A 25587-nucleotide genomic window follows, 5' to 3' on the forward strand; every position below is an offset into this window, starting at 1 on the left:
AACTATCAGATGAAGAAAAATATAGCATGTATTCAAATAAACTATAAGAGCTTATCATTATAAGTTTTTATTATGATTATCATTAATATTATCATTATAACTTAACACCAATTATTACTAAAAGAAAAAGAATGTGGTCGGTTTTATTTGTGTTGATTCATTAGGGTTACTTTTCATTTCACTTCAATTTTATCTATAAAAGACCTCAGAAAATATATGATGAAAGGAAGAGAGATGATGATTTATGCAATACAGATAACATACCCCTTTTAACTTTTATCTATCTTACTCCAGTTTTCTCTATACATCAAGAAGGTAGTAGGTTGGCCAGGGCACCAGCCACCCATTGAGATACTACTGCTAGAGACTTATGGGTTCATTTGACTGGCCAGACAGTACTACATTGGATCCCTCTCTCTGGTTACAGTTTATTTTCCCTTTGCCTACACACTCGCAGAATAGTCTGGCCTATTCTTTACATATTCTCTCTCTGTCCTCATACACCTGATAACACAGATTACCAAAGGATTCTTCTTCACCCAAGTGGTTACTGCACTGTAATTGTTCAGTGGCCACTTTTCTCTCGGTAAGGGTAGAAGGGACTCTTTAGCTATGGCAAGCAGCTCTTCCAGGAGAAGGACACTCCAAAATCAAACCATTGTTCTCTACTCTTGGGTAGTGCCATAGCCTTTGTACTATGGTTTTCCACTGTCTTGGGTTAGAGTTCTCTTGCTTGAGGGTACACTTAGGCATACTATTCTATCTTATTTCTCTTCCTCTTGTTTTGTTAAGTTTTTAAAGTTTATATAGGAGATATTTATTTTAATGTTACTGTTCTTAACATATTCTATTTGTCATTGTTTCCTTTCCTCACAGGGCTATTTTCCCTGTTGGAGCCCTCGGGCATATAGCATTCTGCTTTCCCAACTAGGGTTGTAGCTTAACAATTAATAATTATAATAATAATAAGAAAAAATTTAATAAAGGGAGAGATAATTATGCATTACAGATAACAGCCCAAGAGGTAAGAAAAAGAATTACTCAGTTGCGTTGCTTTGATTGTGTAAAACAACCAAAGAATAGCAATATTTTTTTTTTATTTTTCAATCTTAAAATGTAGAAGTGTTTGATATGCAGATTATTCAAGAGAAGAACCAAATTCAGTAAATATCAACGATCCATTCCGCTAATCTAAAGTGTGATTGAGGCTTTGTGTAATTGCAATGAAATAATGTAGTACAGCCTATTTCTATTTGAAATGCAGATTGTTTGTTTCAAAGGATACAAATTAAACGTGGTATTTCTTACATACATACATATACCAAAGCACTTCCCCCAATTTTGGGGGGTAGCCGAAATCAACAAATGAAACAAAAACAAAAAGGGGACCTCTACTCTCTACGTTCCTCCCAGCCTGACAAGGGACTCAACCGAGAACAGCTGGTACTGCTACATAGACTCCTTTAAGGAAGGACTGGAACGTCAGGACCTCAGGGTTTTTAACTTGAGTCTGAAAGATTAACTTGAGTCTGGACTAAAATGACTTCTAGAAGGGCTAGAAACACATTCTCTGAATCAAAATGGGGGTTTTTGAGGATGGTGAGTTCAATAGTAACATTTTCAACACCACCTGGGGTCATCTTCAAGGTCTAAAGGTCATTTATCAAGGTCAAATTTTTGAATTTTGGTCATTTTTGCTCATTTTTTGTGTGTAACTCATAAATGGTGAGAGATAGCTGATTATAATATGAGGCAAGTCTGCAGAGCTGTCCGAATTTAATATATATTGTCATATATCGTCCTTCAAGAAAGGACTGGAACGTCCCCTGATCGGGGTTTTTAACTTGAGTCTGAAGGATTAACTTGAGTCCTGGACTAAAATGACTTCTAAGAAGGGCTAGAAACACGTTCTCTGAGTCAATATGGGGGTTTTTGAGGACGGTGAGTTCAATAGTGACATTTTCAACACCACCTGGGGTCATCTTCATCATCTTCAAGGTCAAAAGGTCATATTTCAAGGCGCATGCGACGGGTGTCCTCCGGCGGAGGCTTTCGCACGTGGGGGAGTCCTGGACCGCCCCACTCGCTGGGGTTCTTGCTGAAGGACGGGCATCGCCGTCGGGACGGGGGCCTCCGTCCTAGGTCTATCCCCCCTTCCGGAGGTCCACGTATCTGCGGGCCTGCCCGACGAGGGGAGCCATAGGTCACGCTCGTGACGAGGCAGGTGCGCCTTGGAAGTCAGGACTCGGCTGCCAGACCGAAGGGGCGACTCTCTCCGCTGGGCGGATGGAGCCGGAACCTTCACAGGCTTACGCCTGTCGACTGGAACCTGCGAGGATGAGTCCCTCCGTCGGTTGAAACTGCTGGCGGATGAGTACCTCTCTGGGGAATGCGCTCTCGGACGCCAACTTGACGAGCCCAGTGCCGCAGCTAACTCCAGCAACCTGTCGCGGTGAATCATCACCCACTCACCGTCCAGGGAGGCACTTTTCCTCCACTTCCTTCTGGGGGATCCTGGGCGCCTAATCCCGTGGCGGGATCTAGAGTGAGAGCGAGAACGCGAAAGTCTCCTGCGGGACTTCTCCCGACGTCTCCTGAGATTCCTCAGCACCTCATCTTTTGAAGAGCAGGAAAGCGCCTCAACTGAGGAGACCGAAGACTTGTAGGCCCTTTTTGACTGTCTCGCCTCTCGCGCTGGTGTAGGAGGGTTCCTTCGACCCTCCGTGGGCGGCGACGCCTGTAGAAAAACGCCCGGGAACGTGGCCGACAGCGCTGGGGGGGGAACGTGGACGCTCTTCCATGGGGGACCAGGTCCCGAAGCCTTCTTCCATCCTCAGTAGCGACCTGAATGGCGTCTTGGGGGGAACCCACGCAATGGGGTCCGACGGCGGGGAAAGCTCCTTCTCGGCGGAGCCCTCGGCTGCAGAAGTGCCTGAAAAACACGCCCAAGAGGCTGGAGAAGAATTAGGGACATTTTTCCCCCCACATGGGATCATCAGAGGAGACGTGCCCTGCTTGCACCAGGACTCCGTCTCCCGTACACACTCCCGCCCCTCCCTCAGGCCCCTCACTCGCCTAGAACGACGTCACAACCCCACTATCCTGAAGATCAGACTCTTGGGGAAGGGCCGCGGGCCTCTTCCCCGCAACAGGCTTACCTCGTCCCTTACTCTGGGTAAGGGAGGATGGTATGGAAGCTCGGTCAGACGAGACGCCCAGCGAAGCAAGGGAGGAAGGGACGCTCGGCTTCTTAGGCGACTTCTTCGCCGCCTTCTTCTTCTTGGTGCTATACCGCACCCACTGCACCTCATTCCAGGACTCGCACTCCAGACACTGCCCCTGCACGAGGAACACAAGGAGTGCGGGTCTACTTCGGGTTTCGAGAGGAACGCTCCACACGATTTATCGGCCATAGGCTTAGGACAATGGCGGGGATGCTCCATGAGGCAGGAGGAAGCACCACGAGACACAAGAACGCACAGGGAAAGCACAGAGAAAAGCACAAAGGGACCACGTGGGTACCGCGTGAGACACAAAGGGGTTGGGGACACACAAAGTCACACTGGGATTAAGAGAGCGGCGAGATGATATCGCGACGCGACCAGAGAACTTACTGGAGGTCGAGACCTGAGCAAGCATGCTTTCTGACCCGGGGTTAGCCTCAGGGCGCGTATCACTCCGCCTGAGGTTACCCCTCATAGAAAACGGGTTTAGGGTAAACTACACAAAACTCTGGTCGGATGGGAGGAGATCCTAGATACTCCTAAGAAAGAAGTTCGAGGCAAGTACTCTGTGTTGGAACAAACAGTGATTAGCTTAGCTATTAAGAAATCTTTATTGTGAATTGGAATAAAAGCAGTTTTAGTCATTTGACACAAAAAGCAGAAAATAAAGTCAGAATGGTAGGATATATACAGCTGTTTGTACATTTCACTACAAAGTATGAGGATGAAAAACAGTCTGGTTTGAGTTATATGTTCCATATATTATGCGTCAATAGGCGTAGGAGGAGATGATGATGATGGTGATGATTATGATGTGTCAAAATGAACCACCAAACTCTTCCTATAGCAAGTCACATCCCAATTTAATAGTTCTTCCAAACAGAAAATAACAATGAAATACTTACCCGTAATTCTTCTGTAACAAGACGTGAGAAAAAGCCAAATTTGTCACGAAACTCAGCAATTTTATCAAACTCTTCAACGAAAGAAGTCATGACGGGAAGGGACTTCCACACAGAAATGCATTTATTTACATCAATATCCATGTCTTTATTCCTTTTATATAAGTTTGCAATCCTCATCTGTATAATAAAAAAAAACATAGATGTAAATAGAATGTCATTGTCATGATGAATGAACATTAAAAAAAATGAAGAATGAAAAAATATATTAGTAACAATTCTTTGAACTAAACAGCCAATGGGGGGAGATAAGCCAGTCCAACTAGCTGACAATCTTAAACCTAGCAGGCACAGAGAGAGAGAGAGAGAGAGAGAGAGAGAGAGAGAGAGAGAGAGAGAGAGAGAGAGAGAGAGAGAGACTCCTTTATCAGAAATGGTGTCATTACAAGAGAAATCCCAGTGTGTTATGGTACCATACCACATCAGCAAATGTTTATCTGGACATGCTGGAGCATTATGCTGCACCTCTATTATATGAGTTTCAGCCACGGGTCTGGCTGTTCGTAACTTTCTGGATGCAAACTTCTCCAACTGTTTGATTGGGGTAGATCAGTGTTTCCCAACCTTTTTCAAACGATTACCCCAAAATTTTATTTCCAGCTAATGAATTACTGTACCCCATTGAACATATACCCGGTAACATCGGATGTTTTTTTTGCAGCCACCTGATGAACTGTATGGATCATGTAGCCCGCTATTGGCTGCTTATAGTTCAAATTATTGAGTTTTCCTATAAAATAATTATTGCAGATTTTGTGTATGAATTATGGCAATAATTATGGGAATGTGAATATGTTATTTTCATTAGTAAAATAAATTTTTGAATATACTTACCCGATGATCATGTAGCTGTCAACTCTGTTGCCCGACAGAAATCTACGGTCGGGATACGCCAGCGATCGCTATACAGGTGGGGGTGTACACAACAGCGCCATCTGTGAGCAGGTACTCAAGTACTTCTTGTCAACAAGAACTCAATTTTCTCCTCGGTCCACTGGTTCTCTATGGGGAGGAAGGGTGGGTCCTTAAATTCATGATCATCGGGTAAGTATATTCAAAAATTTATTTTACTAATGAAAATAACATTTTTCAATATTAATCTTACCCGATGATCATGTAGCTGATTCACACCCAGGGTGGTGGGTGGAGACCAGCATACATGTTAACAAAGAAGCTAAGTATCCCGTATCTTATTTTAGCCGTTATTCAAAATAACAAACATAAAATAAATAAGTACCTGGTAAGGAAGTCGACTTGAACCATTACTCTGCCTTTTTAAGTACGTCTTCCTTACTGAGCCTAGCGATCCTCTTAGGATGCTGAGCGACTCCTAGGTGCTGAAGTATTAAGGGCTGCAACCCATACTAAAGGACCTCATCACAACCTCTAATCTAGGCGCTTCTCAAGAAAGAATTTGACCACCCGCCAAATCAACCAGGATGCGGAAGGCTTCTTAGCCTTTCGGACAACCCAGAAATATTTCAAGAGAAAGATTAAAAAGGTTCTGGAATTAGGGAATTGTAGTGGTGGAGCCCCCACCACTACTGCACTCGTTGCTACGAATGGTCCCAGAGTGTAGCAGTTCTCGTAAAGAGACTGGACATTGTTAAGATAAAAGACGCGAACACTGATTAGCTTTTCCAAAAGGTTGCGTCGAAAATATTTTGCAGAGATCTATTTTATTAAAAGGTCACGGAAGTTGTGATAGCTCTAACTTCGTGTGTCCTTACCTTCAGCCAAGCTTGGTCTTCCTCATTCAGAAGGGAATGAGCTTCTCGTATTAACAGTCTGAAAATAATAGGATAAAGAATTCTCTGACATAGGCAAAGATGAATTCTTAACTGAACACCATAAAGCTTCAGACGGGCCTCATAAAGGTTTTTAAAAAAGAACTTAAGAGCTCTACAGGACATAATACTCTTTCTAGTTCCTTTCCAACCATATCGATAAGTTTGGAATAACGAACGATATTGGTCAAGGCCGAGAAGGCAGCTCGTGTTTGGCTAGAAAACCAAGATGTAGAACATGTAGCCGTTTCGGATGAAAATCCGATGTTCTTGCTGAAGGCATGAATCTCACTGACTCTTTTAGCTGGTAAAGCACATCAGGAAAAGAGTCTTAAAGGTGAGATCTTTCAGGGAGGCTGATTGAAGTGGTTCGAACCTGTCTAACATAAGGAATCTTAGAACCACGTCTAAATTCCAACCAGGTGTAACCAAACGACGCTCCTTCGTGGTCTCAAAAGACTTAAGGAGGTCCTGTAGATCTTTATTGTTAAAAAGATCTAAGCCTCTGTGACGGAAGACTGATGCCAACAAGCTTCTGTAACCCTTGAAAGTGGGAGCTGAACGAGATCGCTCTTTTCTCAGATATAAGAGGAAGTCAGCTATTTGAGTTACAGAGGTACTGGTCGAGGATACGGATACTGACTTGCACCAGTTAAGGAAGATTCCCCACTTCGATTGGTAGACTCTAAGGGTGGATGTTCTCCTTGCTCTAACAATCGCTCTGGTTGCCTCCTTCGAAAAACCTCTAGTTCTCGAGAGTCTTTCGATACTCTGAAGGCAGTGAGACGAAGAGCGTGGAGGCCTTGGAGTACCTTCTTACGCGTGGCAGACGTAGCAGGTCCACCCTTAGGGGAAGAGTTCTGGGAACGTCTACTAGCCATCGAAGTACCTCGGTAAGTTATTCTCTCGCGGGCCAGAGGGAAGCAACTAGTGTCAACTTTGTCCCAACGTGAGAGGCGAACTTCTGCAGTACCTTGTTGACAAACTAGAACGGAGGGAATGCATATAGATCTAGATGAGAGTAATCTAGTAGAAAGGCATCTAAAAGAACCACTGCTGGGTCTGTTGAGAGCCTCTTGGACATCGAGGTTGCGAAGAGATCCATGGTTGGATGGCCCCAAGTGACCCAAAGTCTCTTGCATACATCTCTGTGGAGGGTCCAATATGTTGGAATTATTGTCCCTTCCTACTGAGACAAACTGCTAAGACATTCAAGTTGCCTTGGAAGAAATTTGTTACTAGTGAAAAGTCAAGACATGTTGAACAGGAGAGGAGGTCACTAGCGAACTCGCACCATGTCAGAGAGTAGGTCCCTCCTTGCTAGGAGATGAACATCAAAGCAGGGAGTTGTCCGTGTTGACCTCCATTACTTTGTCTTGAAGGAGAGACCTGAAGCTTTTCCAGGTCAGACTTACTGCCAGAAGCTTCTTGCAGTTAAAATGCATTGTCCTTTGACGCGAGTTCCATAATCCCGAGCATTCCCTACCGCCTAAGGTCGCACCCCAGCCTACGTCCGATGCGTCTGAGAAGAGAACGTGGTTGGGAGTCTGAATAGTCAGGGGAAGACCCTATAAAAGGTTGATAAAGTCCTTTCCTCAGGTTAGACCAGACTTATCTTCCGGAAACCGGGATCGAGACCGCTTGTAGCGTCTTGTCCTTTTCCAGTGAAGAGCTAGATGAAACCGAAGAGGACGGAGGTGTAGTCTTCCAAGTGACACCAAATGCACCACGGATGACAGTGTCCTAACCAGACTCATCCACAGCCTGACAGGGCCGTATTCCTTCTTCAGCATCTTCTGGATGGATAGCAGGGCTGGGGATTGATCTTCTCGTTCAGCCATGTCCTCATCAGAGGGTTCCTCATCCGAAACTGATGAGGAAACGGCAACGTAGTGGGCAACGTCTGACTCGCTGAATCCGGTCGCACTGGTGGATGCGTGACGGAGCCGGACACAAGACCATGGTACTGCTGCACAGTCTGTGAACTGACAACCATGGGGAAGCGAGGAAGTACAGCGACAACCTGAAACTGTCTAGACTGTCTGGGTAGTACAGACAACTCCTTATCGGGTTGCTGAGGTTGCCGCACTGCGTCACAACAAGTCACCTCTGCTGGTTGTTGAACGTCTTCCCAGTGACACACTGACTCCGTAAAAAATCCTCTATCAAGGACTAAGCTTGGACTGCATGTCTTGCAACAAAGCCCAAGGTCTATGGGAGCAGGTGTGGCAACAGACGGGGTTAGCGACTGAAGCGGAACCATTTACCCTCCCTGGAAGCATGTTATGCTTAATTAAAAGTTCATAGGAGGCTAAGCAGCTTAAGGCTCCTCTCCAAATGACAGAGTCCTCAAGGGAATATCAGAAGGAGGGAGAACAGCACTTTCTCATCTACAGGAACCATATCCGAGAAAAGCTAGGTTCTCTCAGTGAGGGTTTCACTGGTGCAAAAGCAGCAGACCAGAAGGCAACGTTATGAAACTGCTTGACAGTCTGTGAACTGTCAAAAACTGAACTGTCAACCACAACAGGAGCGTGAGGACATACAGCACTGGTGTATAAGTAGCAGACCAGAAGGCAACGTCATGTAACTGTATGACAGTTTGTGAGTTGGCAACAACCAAAGTTGTGTGGGGAAGCCTCAACTCCTGACTGACTAGTTTGCTGCTGGCGAGTGGCGGTAACCACAGTGTGTTGCGGAGGCTGACACACCGTGTCAAAACACGGCAGCTTGTGGTAGCTCACGCACGACAACGGAGTGCTCTGTGTGTGGGAGTCATCATACATCTGGCAGGGTTGACTTGTGCATGGGTGGAGGAGCTCTCACAACAAGAGTGTGAGAGCAGGAAGCCATGCCGGGCGCACAACCGTGGGAGGTGTAGGCCCACGGGTGCATCGTCAACCTTCTCCGCAGTCGGAGTGTGGGAGCTGGCAACAACAAAAGCAGAGTGCTGGAGCGTGGGAGGGGCTGCGGTGGGTTGAGGAGCATGCGGTATGGTATGCGGAGCATGCGGTAAGGTATGCGGAGCATGCTGTAAGGTATGCGGCTCATGCTGCATGGTATGCGGAGCATGCTGTAAGGTATGCAGAGCATGCTGCATGGTATGCGGAGCATGCTGTAAGGTATGCAGAGCATGCTGCATGGGCTGCGGAGAATGCCGCATAGTGCTGGAACCCGGCAGCTCTACAGAACCTTCCCACCGCTGATGCGGTAGCTCACGCATGTTAGCAGATGGTGCAGCAAGAACATGCGTCTGGCAGGGTGGACTGCGCATCGGTGGTGGAGCTCTCACAGGTGGAGGGTGGGAGCAGGCAGCCGCAGTATCTGCTGAGCGCACAACCTCGGCGGGTTGTAGGTTAACAGGTGCATTGTCAACCTTCCAGCATGATACTCCTGCATGAAGGAGCAAGCTGAGACTGTATAGTCTGCAGCATGGACCACTAGGGTCTATGAAAGACAACAACAAACGGAGCTACTGTCCGTTGTGACTGAGGGTCTAAAACCGCTGGTGCGGCAACAGACGGAGTTACTGCCTGTTGCGGTACCACCTTGCCTCTCTTGGGAGGTGTGCAGTTGTCGTACTGCAGCAAGTCCGAACTGACCCAGTGGCTACACCTAGGCCGTTGGACTTGCGCGGAAGGGACCGACTTGCACTTAAAAGCTGCAAGATTTGGTCCATGGTTTCTGCGAGAAACCTCTTCCGCAGACGAGGAATAAATGGGCTCTCTCGTCTTTGTGTGGGTGGGGTGATCACGTCGGCAACGTGTGTAGATACACCCGAAACCACGGAGGGAAACGTCTGTTCGTTGATCAAGGCCTGTGGAACCCATAAGTCCTTCGACATTACTTCTCCCCTGGGCTTGGGAGCTTGTAAGAGGTATCGGACTAGGTGAACAACTGGCACGAACAGACGAACCCTCGAACGCAACACTGTAACACTTTGCGCATATCACTTTATCACTTTTGATTTTCTGTTTGCACTTATTCCACTGAACTCGAAACTTTAAGTGGTTTGTACCTGAAACACGCAATCCTATCCTTCATTAAAAGGTAGTAATTGCGAAAACAGTATTAAAATGTAACAGAAAAACATAATGAAAGATAAAGAATTCAGTGGCTGGAAAAGAGACTAAACACTAGATCAAATAAACTACGTTTAAAATCTCTCACCGCATAAAGCCTGGGAACAAGAATAAAACTCTAGAAACGTTTTACCTTCTTCCCCTATAGCGACTAGGGAGAAGAGCAAAAAACGAGAACAACGTTACCCGCTTGAACGAAACGTTTATCCTCCTCTCTCTCCCTCCGTCTCTATCTCTCTCTCTCTCTCTCTTGACTTAGAACCTGAGAGATGAGCCCAATTATATATATCGTTAAAACATATTATTTGTTAAAGGAAAAAAAACTGAAAGGTTTCCCAAATAAAAAGTTCCTTTATTAGAATTAAAACCATTTAAGCTAAGAAAGAATGAGCGAAACGCTAGAATCGGTTTACTCTTACTGCAACGTGAAACCGTGAAATACTCTCTCTCTATCGTAACGATAGAGCGCAAGTTGAACGTTCTGAACGTCAACAACTGCGGAGACTAAACAAAACGTTAGTTCAACTTTGAAAACAGTACGAGACTATCAAAGAAATTCTTTCAAAAACATTAAAATTAAAATAGCATAAATTCTTAACAGGAAAAACGATATGACGGGCTCAATGTTAATTAACTTCGGTTCCAAGTAAGGACCGCCTACTATTAGGAAAGGTCTATAAATGGCGGAGAGATATAAAATAAATCTATAACTTTGTTAAGCAAAATTACCAAAAACCTAAACACACTTCCGTCTAAGGGAAGGGTCGGCCATTTAAAAGTGAAAGAGAGTCCATACTCTCTTCGTCACCATAATTAAATCAAATTAATTCCAAAAGCTTGCTAAGCTAATGATAAAGCTTCCTGAATAGCGAAGGCTAAACTCTAGAGCAAATACATCACCAAATCGTGAACAATAACTCCAGAATCAACAGCGTATCCAAGTAGGTCTAGCCGGTGGCACGACAGAGGAAAAATTGAGTTCTTGTTGACAAGAAGTACTTGAGTACCTGCTCACAGATGGCGCTGTTGTGTACACCCCCACCTGTATAGCGATCGCTGGCGTATCCCGACCGTAGATTTCTGTCGGGCAACAGAGTTGACAGCTACATGATCATCGGGTAAGATTAATATTGAAAAAACTCAATTTCAGAACATCTTGATTACCCCAAAAATACGGGTCCATTACCCCACTGGGGTAATTTACCCAAGGGTTGGGAAACACTGGGGTAGATGGCCCAATATAATGGCTATGGTTCACCAGACATTACAATCTTGATTTCTTTTAAAGGGTTATACTAAAGATTACGTGTACAATACTGTACATCATACATCAGTATCTAAAGTTGAGACCTTAACCCTTTTACCCCCAGGCTCTTTGGAAATTTCCAACCCTTAACCCCCAAGGGGTTATTTTTTTCCCAGCACATTTTGCAGTATATTTTTTTTTAAATTGCTCTAACAGCCTTAATTTTTGTCATAGAGAGGTCAGGTTGGTCTCATTCTCTTGGAAAATGCCTGAATTTTTTCAAAAAATTATCAAAAATATGAAAAAAAAATTTTTATAGCCTTTTTTTGCAAGGACGTACCGGTACGTCCATGGGGGTAAAGGGATGGGTTTTGTGAAACGTACCAGTACGTCCTTTGGGGGTAAAAGGGTTAAAGGCAAGGATAACGACAGCTCTAGCAACGGTGACTTTGGAGATGTTGGAGAATACCTAAACGTACTATGGGCAACAAAGAGAGCACATGTTGATATTTATGAGTAATGTAAAAAAAAAAATAATTAGTCCTTGTTGTTGAATGGAAGAAAAGCTTATACCTCTACCTAACATGATCTGTGTGATAAATGTCTGAAATTAGCGAAAGACTTTATGGACACCCTGAACATTATATAAAAAAGGTACTAAAATATTAAAATCAGTAAAAAAAATATTTCAATCATTTAAAAATTACTTAATTACAAAAATACCATTAGATAAGCTGGTAAAAAAAAAAAAAAAAAAAAAAAAAAAAAAAAAAAAAAAAACCAATACAATCTTACTATAGTTAGAATTCAGTGAAAAATTTCCACTTTTTAACGTTGTCAATATATTTAATAGAAATAATTTTCTCAAAACCTTTGCTTTTCCCAAAATAAAAAAAATTAACTACTGTAACATGCTAAATACGTACTACCCAATGGAAAACTTTGAAAAAACACTAAATAATATATAAGCAAAGAAATAAGATAAATAAATGATTCAAATTCACCGTCACAATCTCTGGGTCCCCTTCCGGGAATATGTCATCAGACCCTGGCCATGTAATAGGCTTTTGTTGTCCATCAATTTCTAAGCCCTTCTCGGAATATACATATGCAAACTCGTTCCTGTAAGAAAATGGCCATTATCAACCTTACATATATTTAGTTTCAAAAAATACAAACTTCTCAATATTACATACAAAATTAATAGAAATAAAAGAAAATTATCCAGACTTCAATGCCATGAATTTGTAACTGCAAATTAGTCAAATGTAAAATAACAACTAAAGCAATTAAGAGATATTGAGAAGAGACCACTGAGACTTGTAATTGGAGGGGAATGGCATTAAATAATACATTATCCCACAAAAAGCCAGGACATCTTAGATTTACATTATGTTTTTACACTAGTATTTAACCATGTAGGGTTTACTGTTACATCAACTTCAATTACAGATTAGAGCAGCCACAGACATTCAATCCTTAAAAACTCTGTTGATGGAACCTTGTAACAGTATCCCATCTGAAGTTGCATCAAATTTACTGGGGTTTTTTTGGGTGGGGGCTATCCTTTATAAAAGTTTGTTCTCACAATTAAAACTTATTCATACATGGAGGACACTAAATGAAATGACAAAGTCGAACTATCTGAAATAACACCGACAAGGATTTATGCACTGGTAGTGGCTTTAGGGATTCATCAAGCTCATCTTCTCTAACCCAATAAAATATAAAAAAGCAGTTGTCATCCTTATCATAAATAGGTGGGAAGAAAATGAGAAAAAAAAAAAAGAGTATACAGTAGTAAGGATAACGATGGATAAATAATAGGCACTCTTGTCAATTAAGAAAGTGTCGGAAGACATTGCCGTTGCCGATCTGAAAGGCAGTGTAGGATCTGTTGTATTAACTGTGTTGTTGTTACGGTTTGCTGGGAGACCCTCGTAAATCTCATGCTATGGTATGCACAGATATTCCAATCTTTGTCTGGGGAGTTCTAATGAACTTTCTCCAATATATCATAATCCACTAATTGAGACCAAAGGAAAGGATTCTATTTATGTGGTGACCAGATTCCCTACACCTTGGCAGGAGAGCTTTCTTCGGTAGAATGAAAACGCTCAGGACTGCTCTAAAGCCTACAACCAGTAGCTTGTGGTGTTATGATAGGACACTGATTAACCGTGTCCATCTTCCTTTTCAGAGGTCTGGAAGCTTGACACCAGCCTCGTCTGGGCACTGCGTCATCCGAAGATGACGAAAACACTTTAACCTCACCTTCCCTATGAGAAGGCGAGCGTCTTGGAAGGCGTCAATAGGTATGCTCGCTCCTCGCCTGCTCGGGAGCTAAAGCATCTCGTTTCCTTTTGTCATTCGACATTCCTTCACCCCGGAGTAGGGGAGCTTGGAAGAGATCTATGGTCGACATTCCTTCTCCCAGGGGTTGGGGAGCTTGGAAGAGGTCTATGGTTAGAACATTTAACATTCCTTCTCCCAGGGGATGGGTAGCTTGGAAGAGATCTATGGTTGACATTCCTTCTCCCAGGGGTTGGGGAGCTTGGAAGAGGTCTATGGTTAGACGAACGACAGGTCCTAGCAGACGCACCATCTATTGAGGGGTAGTACTTAGGCCGAAACAAAGAGCCCAAAGCTGGACAACTTCCTCCTATACACGAACCTTCAGGTATTGCTTGAAGTTCGGATGGATGAAGATGTGGAAGAAAGCCTCCTGGAGGTCTAAAGAGACCATCCAGTCGTCCTTCCTTACTGCTGCTAGGACTGATATCAAAGTCTCCATGGAGAACTTTGTCTTCTGAACGAAGGTGTTGAGAGCACTTAAATCCAGGACTGGTCAATAGTTTCCTTCTCTAAGAAGAGAGACATTTGATTTTGCATAGCCTGTCTCTTTGGCTCCTCTCTGTATCTGGCAGAGAGGTCTATCGGAGTTACTATTAAAGGAGGTTTCACTGGCAAAAAGAATCTGCATCTCTCCTTTAGAAATAGTACTGACCAAAGGTCTACTCCTATCCTCTCGCAGACTCGCCAGAAGTTGTTTAGTCTGGCTCCTACCGTTGTCTGTGCGGTTTAGAGACAAAAAGTATGCAGAACCTTTCTTGCTGATTTAGACACCTAATCCTGTGTGACCTTTAGGGCTAAAGTGGAAGAGACCTCTTCGACCAACTCTTGCGGAAGAAGAGGAAGAAAAAGGGGGAGTGTGTACCTCAATTCTGACTTCTGAATGGGTGTAACCCTAATGGTCAGAAAAGAACACATTTGGGCTCTTTTCTTAAAGACCCCCGCTGAGAAAAGGGGTGCTAACCCATTGGAACCATTTTTTAAGGCTTTATCCATGCTTGACATAATGAGGCTGAGATTATCAGTGTCCACATCCTTCAAGGCAGAAACCTTCTTCCCCAAAGCTCCCAGAGCCCAGTCAAGGAAAAGGAATACTTCGAAAGCATTGAAGACGCCTTTGAGAGGATGATCAAGCTCTGACGTTGACCAGAGTATTTGGTCCTTCTCAAGGCCATCTGACGCAGAGCGTCTACTAGACTCAAAAAATCTCCTTGGGCAGATGTAGGAACTCCCAAGCTGAGAACTTCTCCCGTCTCGAACCAAACACTAGATCTGGAGGCCAATTTAGCCGAGGAAAAAGGGAAAAACAGTATTACCCTGGATATTCTTGGATTGTATCCAGTCTCCCATCATCCTCAAAGCTCTATTAGATGATCGGGACAGCACCATCTTTGTAAACAGAGACTCCTTCGACACCTTCCCTAGCATAAACTCTGAAGGTGGGGAACGAGGAGCAGCAGGCACAAAATAATTCGGAAACTCTTCAGAAAAAACTCTTATGAGTTTCTATAAGTTAACCCAAGGATGAAGGAACCTAGGATCTTCTACGAGAATTCCTCTAAAAGATAAAAAAGGGAAAGGTGATCGTCGATCCTTCTTCCTACAAGTCTCTAACCAAGGTAGAGATGTCTTGTTTTTTAGGTGATAACTCCTTAAGGTCCTGTAATTCTGGCCTCAATGGGTCCAGGATCATTACTTACTTTACTTACTTTAAAGGGTTTATTTCTCGCCCTCCATTAGACACCAAGAGTCTGTACAGGCGGGCCTTAGTGTGTGAAAATACTTCTTCCAGTTAATATTTTTCTCTGTATATTTTCAGTTATAGTGCCTGGTATAACTATGTTCCAACGCTAGACGCTCGCGGTTATTACGATCGGAACTAAGACGTTCGCGATCTCGACGTTCGGCTAGACTGGTGTAATCACGACAACCAAGTCCTATGCTCGACGTCACGTCACGTCTAACGTTCGGCGTTACGTCAAACTGCTAGATGCTCGGTGTCAAGCTTGACACCCGACGTCAAGTCCAACTGCTGGACACGACTCCATGCAACTGCTTGATGCTCAGCGTCACGTCTAACTACTAGACACTCGTGTCAAGTCCAACTGCTGGACGCATGACGCCATGCAACTGCTCGACGTTCAGTGCCACGTGACTCTCGGAATAATGACGTTCGCGATTTAGATGCTCGGAACTATGCTTGACACTCGGCGTCCTGTTTAACTGCTTGGCACTCGACGTCAAGTCCAACTGCAGGACGCTTGACGCCATGCAACTGCTTGACATTCGGCGCCACGTGACTTTCGGAACAAAGGCGCTCGCGATTCAGACGCTCGGAACTATGACGTTCGCGTCTAGAACATTTGCTCATCCAATAAGGGAGACAAAGAAGTTACATTCAGTTCCAAACATCGTGTCAAACTCTTACAGCATCGTTAGTAGTGCTGGACGTTCGATGTCCTGCTGGATGCTCGACGTCCTACTGGAAGCTCGATGACGTCATGCTGGCTTACTACGCTGTTTAATGAGCGCGGAGCTCGATGACGTCACGATTGTTCAATGACGTCCTGCTGGAAGCTCGATGACGTCACGCTCAGTGTTACGTGTCATAACTTCCAGCTACTCAACGCTTGGCGTGATGTAGTCCATTCCTCAACGCTCGGCGTCCTTCTTGACGCTAGTTTATTTATATAGAAGGAAGTGAAATACGTAAGACGCCAGCTCTGTCTGTGAGCCGAGTCAACACAGTGAAGATAACACTTTTACCTCGCCTTACCTACGGTGAGGGCGAGCGTCCTGGGAAGCGCAACAGGAACGCTCGAGGGGGCGTCTGCTCGATCACTAACACCCCTTGTTTCCTTTCGCCAATCAACATTCCTTCTCCCAGGGGTTGGGAGCTTGGAAGAGGTCTAAGGCTAGGATAACGACAGGTTCGAGCAGACGTACCCTCCACAGACTGATTAAATTCACTGCACTAATTTAGCACTTAAAATTGCACTTTTTAATACTCTTTCACATAAGACCAAAGGAAAGACATGTAAGCTTTTAACCTTGTATAAAGAAAGTACTGTACATTAAATGTAATATATTAAATAGACCTGCCCGCTGTGAGAGATATTAATCTTCCGCCAATGACTTGAATGATAATTCAATAGGTTATTCGATTAATATTAGAAATCCCAATATCGAAAACAAAAATAAATAACGATGCAAAGTAATTTTTGAGACTGTATCGATTATCTGAGAACAACGTAGCATAACTTTAATTGTACGCTAGATTTATCTGAACTCTGAAAATAGATCGATGATTCTCTAAATAAAGTATACTAATAGGACAAATATATTCTTAAAAAATAATATATTCCTTTATATTATAAGAACTTAAATACTTTGGTCTTCAAGTAGAATTATACTTTTCATAAATAACGATACAAAGTGATTGTGATACTGTATCGATTGACAGAGAACTGTGTAGCGTAACTTTAACTGTACGCTAGTTTATTTAAACTCTGAACTTAAAAATAATATATTCCTTTTATACAAAAACTTAACTACTTTTAGTTTGTAAGAAGAGTTTTACTTCCATTCACTGCATCGAAAAAGAAATGAAAATGCAAGTCATACTACGTAGTAATTACGTAGATAACGTTATATGATTGTGACGTCATAGGGTGGCGGAGTGTTTACCTATCGCCATTATGTTTTTAAAAGTAGGTTCGTTATTTTTTCAGTAGGTGGAAAAAACTCCTAAGCCTACCCCTTTCAAGTTATGAACATATCGATCATAACCCAATACTACATACATACATATACCAAGGCACTTCCCCCAATTTTGGGGGGTAGCCGACATCAACAAAGAAACAAAAACAAAAAGGGGGACCTCTACTCTCTACATTCCTCCCAGCCTAACAAGGGACTCAACCGAGTTCAGCTGGTACTGCTAGGGTGTCACAGCCCACCCTCCCACATTATCCACCACAGATGAAGCTTCATAATGCTGAATCCCCTACTGCTGCTACCTCCGCAGTCATCTAAGGCATCGGAGGCAGCAACAGGGCCTACCGGAACTGCGTCACAATCGCTCGCCATTCATTCCTATTTCTAGCACGCTCTCTTGCCTCGCTCACATCTATCCTCCTATCACCCAGAGCTTCCTTCACTCCAATACTACTCTGTTAAAATAAAATCAAACTAGCTAGAGCAAATAGTAAATTGTACATCACCAAGATGACTGCAATTATACAGGTTACAGCGAGTGAAAAATCCAACTATGTTGCCAGCGTGAGCGGCAGGGAAGATCTGAGGAATCATGGTATGTTTATAGGTACCTCACTAGGGGCGCAGGTGGTACACCTGGCTACCCAATCTGCGATTGCCGCGAGTTTTGAAATTTCTGCCGGACGTCAGGGACGTATAGCTATATATATAACTACCGGGTAAGTCTTGTATTTAAAAGTGGCTTTTTAGGGGGCTGGCGACTTGTCTCCTGCCCTCGCCATTAAGTAACGACACCTTATTAAATGTTTTGACAGCAGCCCCCAGCCTTGTTGAAAATATTTCCCTTGAAAAGGACGAGGATTTGTATTCCTGTATAAATAAACAGAGGTTTTTAGAACTGGGAGGATGTGCTTTGACATAAATGGGATTTCAATGCACAAAAATAAGACGATATATGATCAAAAGGTTTGTTTGAAATAAATAACCAAGTTTCATTCCAAAAATCATATTCAATGATGCTATCTAAAATATCAATGCAATCAAATGGCAGAAAGATAAAAAATAACTTACAAGCATATTTTCTCAAAACCCAGTGCTGTGAAGTAAAAACTTGAAACATGACCCAAAAATACATCTAAGTCGCTTAAAAACCAAAACATCATTTGCATCCCTTCCAAGACGTCTTTGTTTTCGTGAATCTTGGCAGCAGCAACAAAGAATTGTATTGCTTGCAATTCCGGGATGAGACTGATAAATGGTTTCTGGAAGAAGTTAGAAATCTTAGGATGGTTCTACTATAATTTTAAAAAATGAAGACCGTTCTAATGTTAAAAGGTGATGAAAGTTAACACCATCAATGTATATACACTTGGGAATTTACAAAAGTATTATTTTCTAAATATCATCGCAGTGTGAATTTTAGGCGATTAAAATTATAAGTTTCCAAAAAATAAAACTAGTTGTCTTATTTTTACTCAATGGTACAGTATAGCATACAGCCATACTTATCAAAGACAAATGATCTTGAGCTCATACAGGCACTCCTACTCTAACAACATGATTAGGGGTTACAACCACGTAGGTAAGCAAAATCATCATTAAACAATTTACCAATATAGATAGCATCTTGAACATACTATTTCCTAGTTAAATATTGTCAAAATAGACTAGGCCTCAAAAAATCTCATCTAAAACATATCAGATACATATTATATGAGTAAGCCTTCTGTATATATATTCCCTTGAAAAAATGGTCATTGAATGCAATAAAGTATGCACAGAAATCTATGTTTTTTTTTTTTTTTTTTCATATCTATCTTTGTAAGTTTAGGCAGCCAAAAATCACAAATTTTAAGTAATTTGTATTTTTCCTAACAGTACTTACCTCGAACTACTTTCTTAGGAGTATCTGGGATCTCCTCCCATCCGACCAGAGTTTTGTGTTGTTTACCCTATTCCCGTTTTCTATGAGGGGTAACCTCAGGCGGAGGGATATGCGCCCTGAGGCTAACCTTGGGTCAGAAAGCATGCTTGCTCAGGTCTTGACCTCCAGTAAGTTCTTGGCAGCTTTGGTTTCAAAGAAGTCCAGTAAGGCACTCGGGGAAGGAAGGGTGGGCCATTACCCTTAAGTAGTTCGAGGTAAGTACTGTTAGGAAAAATATAAATTACTTAAAATTTGCGATTTGTTCCAACACGGAGTACTTACCTCGAACTACTTTCTTAGGAGACTTATACTTTAGGAGGTGGGAGTGGCCTTCCAGACCTAGAGACCATGCTGAAGCATATCCAAGGAACCTAGATAGGAGGCTAGGTTCTGTTGACCCCAATAAACACGAGAAAAAGGTAAAACTACACAAAAACCTTATGTTAAGTGTCTAAGTAACTCACCTCTGCAAGAAATCCTCGGAGACATGTCGATCCAATGACTGTATCTTGTAGCTGACTCAGGGGGCTATCGGAGTCCATTTTTGAGCGGAAACAGGGGAAGGAAGAACAAGGGGGTTCAGAAACGAACCTGTGTCTCTTGGACTTACTACCCGCGGTTATCACTGAGGCTATACCTTTAAATCGTTTGGAGCGCGGAAATGACGGTACCTATCGAGAACCCGTCCAGGGACCTCCTCGAATAGTTCTTCAAGTAGTGAGCTGTGAAGGTTGATTGGTTAGCCTAGGTGCCTGCTCTCAGGATCTGGCCCACAGCCATATTCTTCTCGAATGCCAACGACGTACTTAGGCCCCTGATGTCGTAGGGTCTGGGTTTGTCCGGCAGTGGAATTCCTGCACTACTGTAGGCTCTGATAATCACCTGCCGCAACCAGAAGGAGATAGTGTTTTTCGAGACTGGCTTCTTCACTGGGCCTGTGGAAACAAAAAGACTTTTGATCCTGGGTCGAAGTCTGGCTGTCCTTTCCAAGTCTTTCCTTATTGCCCTTACCGGGCACAGCCGCAAGTCCCTCGGGTTGTCCGACCGAGGGATTGCTGGCACTGAGAAGCCCTCAAACCTGGGATCCCACACGGCTGGATTCTGGGTCTTTGCTATGAAGGATGGCACGAACCTGAAGGTAGCTTCTCGCCAACCCTTTGAGTGTGAGACCTCGTAAGACAGTCCATGAATCTCCTCTACTTGTTTTGCTGAGGCCAACAACACCAGCAGAAAAACTGTTTTGAGGGTGAGGTCCTTGTCCACGATGTCTTTTAGGGGTTCGAAGGGCGGTTCTGACTACATCTTCAGGACTCTGGCCACGTCCCACTGTGGCACCCTAACGGCTTGAGGGGGGCACGACTGCTCGAAGCTCTTGATGAGCATTGGGATGTGTCTAGAGGCACCCAGGTCGATGCCCTTCAGGAGGAAGACTTGGCCCAGCGCAGCCCGGACCCCTTTGATGGCCGGGATGGACATGTTAACCACGTCCCTGAGATAGACCAGGAAGTCTGCTATCTCTGGGATAGAGGCCCTCAGTGGTTTGATGTTCTTAGAGACGCACCATTTAGTAAAAGTGGCCCACTTTGCTTGGTAGACCGCTGCCGATGATCGTCTCAGATAGCCTGACATCCTCCCTGCCGTTCCCGACGAATAGCCTTCCTTCCTCAGGAGACGCTCGATAGCCTCCACGCGAGAAGACGGAGAGACCGAGGGTTCTCATGGAACCTTTGAAAGTGGGGCTGCCGGAGAAGGTCTGGTCAATCTGGAAGGGACCAAGGTGGAAGGCGCGCCAGGTCCTTTAGATCCACGAACCATTCTCTCTCCGGCCACCAGGGCGCTACCAAAGTCATCCACAGGTTGTCCGCCCACTGTACTCTGTTGAGGACCTGTCTGAGCATCACGAAGGGAGGGAAGGCGTACACGTCAAGGTTGTCCCAAGGGTGTTGGAAGGCGTCCTCGAACGCTGCTTCTGGGTCTGGCACAGGAGAACAAAACACGGGGAGCTGTGCGTTCAGTCTCATAGCGAAGAGATCTATCACTGGCGATCCCCATTTCTGAATGATGGCTTTGGCCACTTCCGGGTGTAGAGACCATTCGGACCTTACTATTTGTCCCATCCTGCTGAGACCGGCGGCCAGGACGTTCCTCTTTCCTGGAATGAACCTTGCTGAAATTCTGATCTGCTCCCCTTCGGCCCATTCCATTAGTTCCAACGTGAGGACACACAACTCCTTCGATTTTAGTTCTCCCTGCTTCTTTATGTAGGCCACCACCGTGACGTTGTCGCACATCAGCGCTACTGTGTTTCCCAGGAGTAGATGGGCGAACTCCAGGCATGCCCTTCGCACTGCCCTCATTTCTAGAATGTTTATGTGTTGGGCTTTCTCCTCATCCGTTCAACTTCCTCTTGCTGATCTTCCGAGGAGATGGGCACCCCACCCCTCCTTGGATGCGTCTGTGAACAGGAGCATCTCCGGAGGGTCGGCTGCGAAGGGCATCCCCTTGAGGGTGTTCGATCTGACGCGCCACCACTCCAGGGTTCCTTTCGTCTCCGGGAAAACTGGATTCACTTTGTGGGGGGAGTCTCTCTGGTTCCAGAGCTCTTTCAGATTCCACTGGACACCCCTGAGTTTGAGTCTCCCCTGGGGGACCAGTTTCTCCAATGACACTAAGTGGCCTATCAGTCTCTGCCAGTCCTTCGCTCTCCTGGGCTGGCCCGACAGGAAGGGACGGAGGATCTGGTCTAAGTTGCCTAGTCTCTCCTCGGAAGGGAAGGCTCTCGCCAACCGGGAGTCTAGGACCATTCCGAGGTAGGTCATCCTGGTGGAGGGTATCAATTGGGACTTCTCCAAGTTGATGATGATACCCAGGACGTTGCAAAACCACAGTAGCTTCACGCCTTGCTCCCTCAGTACTTCCCCTGAGGCTGAAAGTAACAACCAGTCGTCCAGGTACCGAATCAGGCGGATACCCTGTTCGTGTGCCCAGGCTGAGACCGTTGTGAAGACTCTCGTGATGACCTGAGGTACCGTTGACAACCCGAAGCAGAGGGTCTTGAACTGCAACGTCTGGGAACCCCATTTCACCCTTAGGAATTTCCTGCTGGAGGGGTGAACTGGAATCTGGAAGTATGCGTTCTTGAGGTCTATGGACATCATGAAGTCCCCTTCCCTCAAGGACACTAGGACCGACTTTGGGGTGTCCATCTCTAAGTTGGCCTTGTACACAAACTTGTTGAGGGCTGAGAGGTCTATGAACGGTCTCCAACCCCCAGTGGCTTTCTCCACCAGGAACAGCCTGCTGTAAAACCTCCGGGCCTGGATCCTTGACTGGCTCTACCGCCCCTTTCGCCATCATCGCTGAGACCTCCTCTTGCAGGGCTGCCCTTCTCAAGGGGTCTTTGGGAGCCAACCACTCTGCCTGTTGATCTGGCATTAGGGGTGGGGAGTCTGCTAGGAAGGGTAACCTGTACCCCTCTTTCAAGACTGCTACAGTCCACGGGTCCGCCCTGTGGTCCTTCCATGCTTGCCAAGAATGTCTGAGGCATCCCCCCACCTGACGCTTCGGCAGGAGTAGGGGGCCTCTCCCCCTATCTTCTTCTAGAGGTGCGGCCTGACCGACCTCTTCTGGCCGCTGCGTAGGAAGGCCTAAACGAAGACTGAGGCGGGGCTGTTCCCCTACTGGAGGGCTGCAGTGGCTGCGACCAGGCCGTAGTAGGAACGTCTCTCCTGGGCTGGCTAGGCGAAGCCCGAGGAGGGCAGGGAACGTCGGAGGTGGTTCTTCTGTGGGTGGGTCTTCTCGCTGGAGGGGGTCTGGAATCTCCCGTGTCCTTCAGTTACCTGACCAGTTCGATTGTTTCTTCTGCCGCCTTCAGGGGGAAAATTGAATCGTCCCACAGGGCCAGACTCCTCAAGGACCTCACTTCCCTGTCGGGGAGGTGCCTGGTGAGCTTATTGAGGACTGTGTCTCTCCTCCGCAGAACCCAGTTGGCGGCCTGTGCGAGGGACTGGTATGACAAGAACTTCAGGGCCTTACCTCCAGAGCTAATCAACTCCTTCAGTAAGGCCTGGTTCTCTGGGATAGTAAGGTCGTAGGAGGACTGGACGCCTACTAGCGTGGAAGCCCACCAGTCCAGCCAAGAAGACACGTTTACGAGGTCCTTAGCTATCTCCTCCATCATGGTCGCTTCTGACGGAGAGAAACAGACTGGTGCTGTAGAGGCCCTTTCTTTCGCTGCTCCTTGGCCTAAAACGGCGACTGCCGGCTCCACCATACAAGCACCTGCACGATGTCCTTCCGGCAGGTAGAACTTCCTCTGCAACTTTAGGCCTTGAAGCAGCTTGGAGGAATCTGGGTCGGGGGCTTCGGCATGGTTGGCCACGATTTAATTCACGTGGGCCCTACCTAGCTTAACGTCCCTGGCTAACGGGAGAGCTAGAGAGGGTCTATGCTGGACGGGGGCATCCACTAGCCTGCTGAGACTCGATTGCCAGAACTCCTCGGAAGAAGGCTCGGGCTCGTCCAACCTATGGTGTCTCCTGAAGAGCCCTATCACCCTCCTGTAGGCTGACACCTCCACTGCCAAACCCTCTGCATGGTCGTCCCGCTCCTCCGTAGGACGCCCAACTGCTTGAGACGGGGGCCTTCCGACGGAGGCCTCCGTACGGGGGAAGGAGGCGACTTGATCCGCTCCAACTGCTGTGGCTCTGGACATAGGGCAGGCATCGCCGTCGAGACGGGGGCTTCCATCCTAGGTCTATCCTTCTTCGCGGAGGTCCAGGCCTCCGTGGGTCTACTCGACGAGGGGAGTCGCTTCTCACGATCATGCCGATTTGAAGATAACTTGGGGGTCGGGACGAGGGTGCCAGACCGAGGGGGCGACTCTCTCCACTGGGCGGATGGAGCCGGAACCCTCGCGGGCTTATGCCTGTCCGCTGGGACCTGAAGCGACGACTCCCTCCGTCGGTCATATCTGCTGTAGGATGTGTATCTCTCGGGCGAACGAGTCCTAGGGTGCCAACTTGAGGAGCCCGGCACTGCCGACAACTCGATGAGCTTGCTGCGTGGGATGGCCACCCAGTCTTCCCCCGGGGAGCCACTTCTATATTTTCTTCTGGGGGATCGGGACCGTCGACCCACGTGGCGGGACCTGGAGCGGGAGCGAGAACGGGAGTATCTCCTGCAGGACCTCTCGCGACGTCTATGAAGTTTCCTCTGGGCCTCGTCCTCCGAGGAGCAAGAAAGGACTTCAGCCGAAGATCCAGACGATCTGTAGGACCTCGCCGGCGGGCCCGTCTCGCGTCACGTCGTTGGGGGGTCCAGTCGGCGCTCGATGGAAGAAGGGGGCTGCAAGAAGACGTCCGGAAGTGTAGCTGAAGGCGCTGGAGGGGAGCGCGGGCGTTCTTCGTTGGGGGGACCAGGTTCCAAAGTCTTCTTCCATCCTCAACGGGGACCTGAAGGGCGTCTTCGGCGGTACCCACACGAGGGAGTCCGACGGCGGCGAGTCCTCTCTCTCAGCAGCACCCTCGGCTGCAGAAGCACCTGAAAAGCACGCCTAAGAGGCGGGAGAAGAGGTAGGAACAGTTTTACCCCACATGGGGTCATCTGAGGAGACGGGCCCTGCTTGCACCAGGGCTTCGTCCCCCGCACACACTCCAGACCCTCCCTCAGGCCTCTCACTTGCCTGGGATGATGCCACAACCCCACTATCCTGCAACTCTGACTCCTGGGGAAGGGCCACAGGCCTCTTCCCCGAAACGGACTTACCTCGTCCCCTACTCTGGGTAGGGGAAGGTGGTAGGGAGGCTCGGTCTGACGACACGCCCGGCGAAGTAAGAGGAGAAGAGACGTTCGGCTTCTTCGGTGACCTCTTCGGCGCCTTCTTCTTTTTGGTGCCGTAACGCACCCACTGCACCTCATTCCAGGACACGCACTCCGGACACGTGGACGTAAGGGAACACACACTGCCCCTACACGACGAACATAAGGAGTGCGGGTCTACTTCAGGTTTCGACAGGAATGCACCACATGATTTACCGGCCATAGGCCCAGGACAACGGCGGGGATGCTCCATCACACACCAGTAACACACCGCGGAGACACAGGAACGCTGAGGGAAAGAATAAGCTAAAGCACAAAGGTACCACGTGGGGACCGCGTGAGACACAAAGGGAAGTCAGGAACACATAGGGTCGCACTGGGTTAAGGAGAGCGTCGAGATGATATCGCGACGCGACCAGAGAACTTACTGGAGGATGAGACCTGAGCAAGCATGCTCTCTGACCCGGGGTTAG

At 46.2% G+C, this 25587-nt stretch overlaps 1 protein-coding gene across 1 annotated transcript in view; it reads right to left on the bottom strand.

Annotated features, from left to right (window-relative positions):
* The window catches only part of LOC137653738 (E3 ubiquitin-protein ligase TTC3-like), a 250667-nt gene that overhangs the window by 118796 nt on the left and 106284 nt on the right, over positions 1 to 25587 (bottom strand). Inside the window, exons 14-16 of the mRNA XM_068387356.1 lie at positions 18442 to 18632; positions 12306 to 12423; positions 4130 to 4306 (exon numbers count right to left, since the gene is read on the bottom strand). Coding sequence (XP_068243457.1) covers positions 4130 to 4306; positions 12306 to 12423; positions 18442 to 18632 — 486 coding nt within the window. The remainder of the gene's footprint in view (positions 1 to 4129; positions 4307 to 12305; positions 12424 to 18441; positions 18633 to 25587) is intronic.

The sequence above is a fragment of the Palaemon carinicauda genome, chromosome 14, assembly GCF_036898095.1.
Source record: "Palaemon carinicauda isolate YSFRI2023 chromosome 14, ASM3689809v2, whole genome shotgun sequence".
Lineage (NCBI taxonomy): Eukaryota > Metazoa > Arthropoda > Malacostraca > Decapoda > Palaemonidae > Palaemon > Palaemon carinicauda.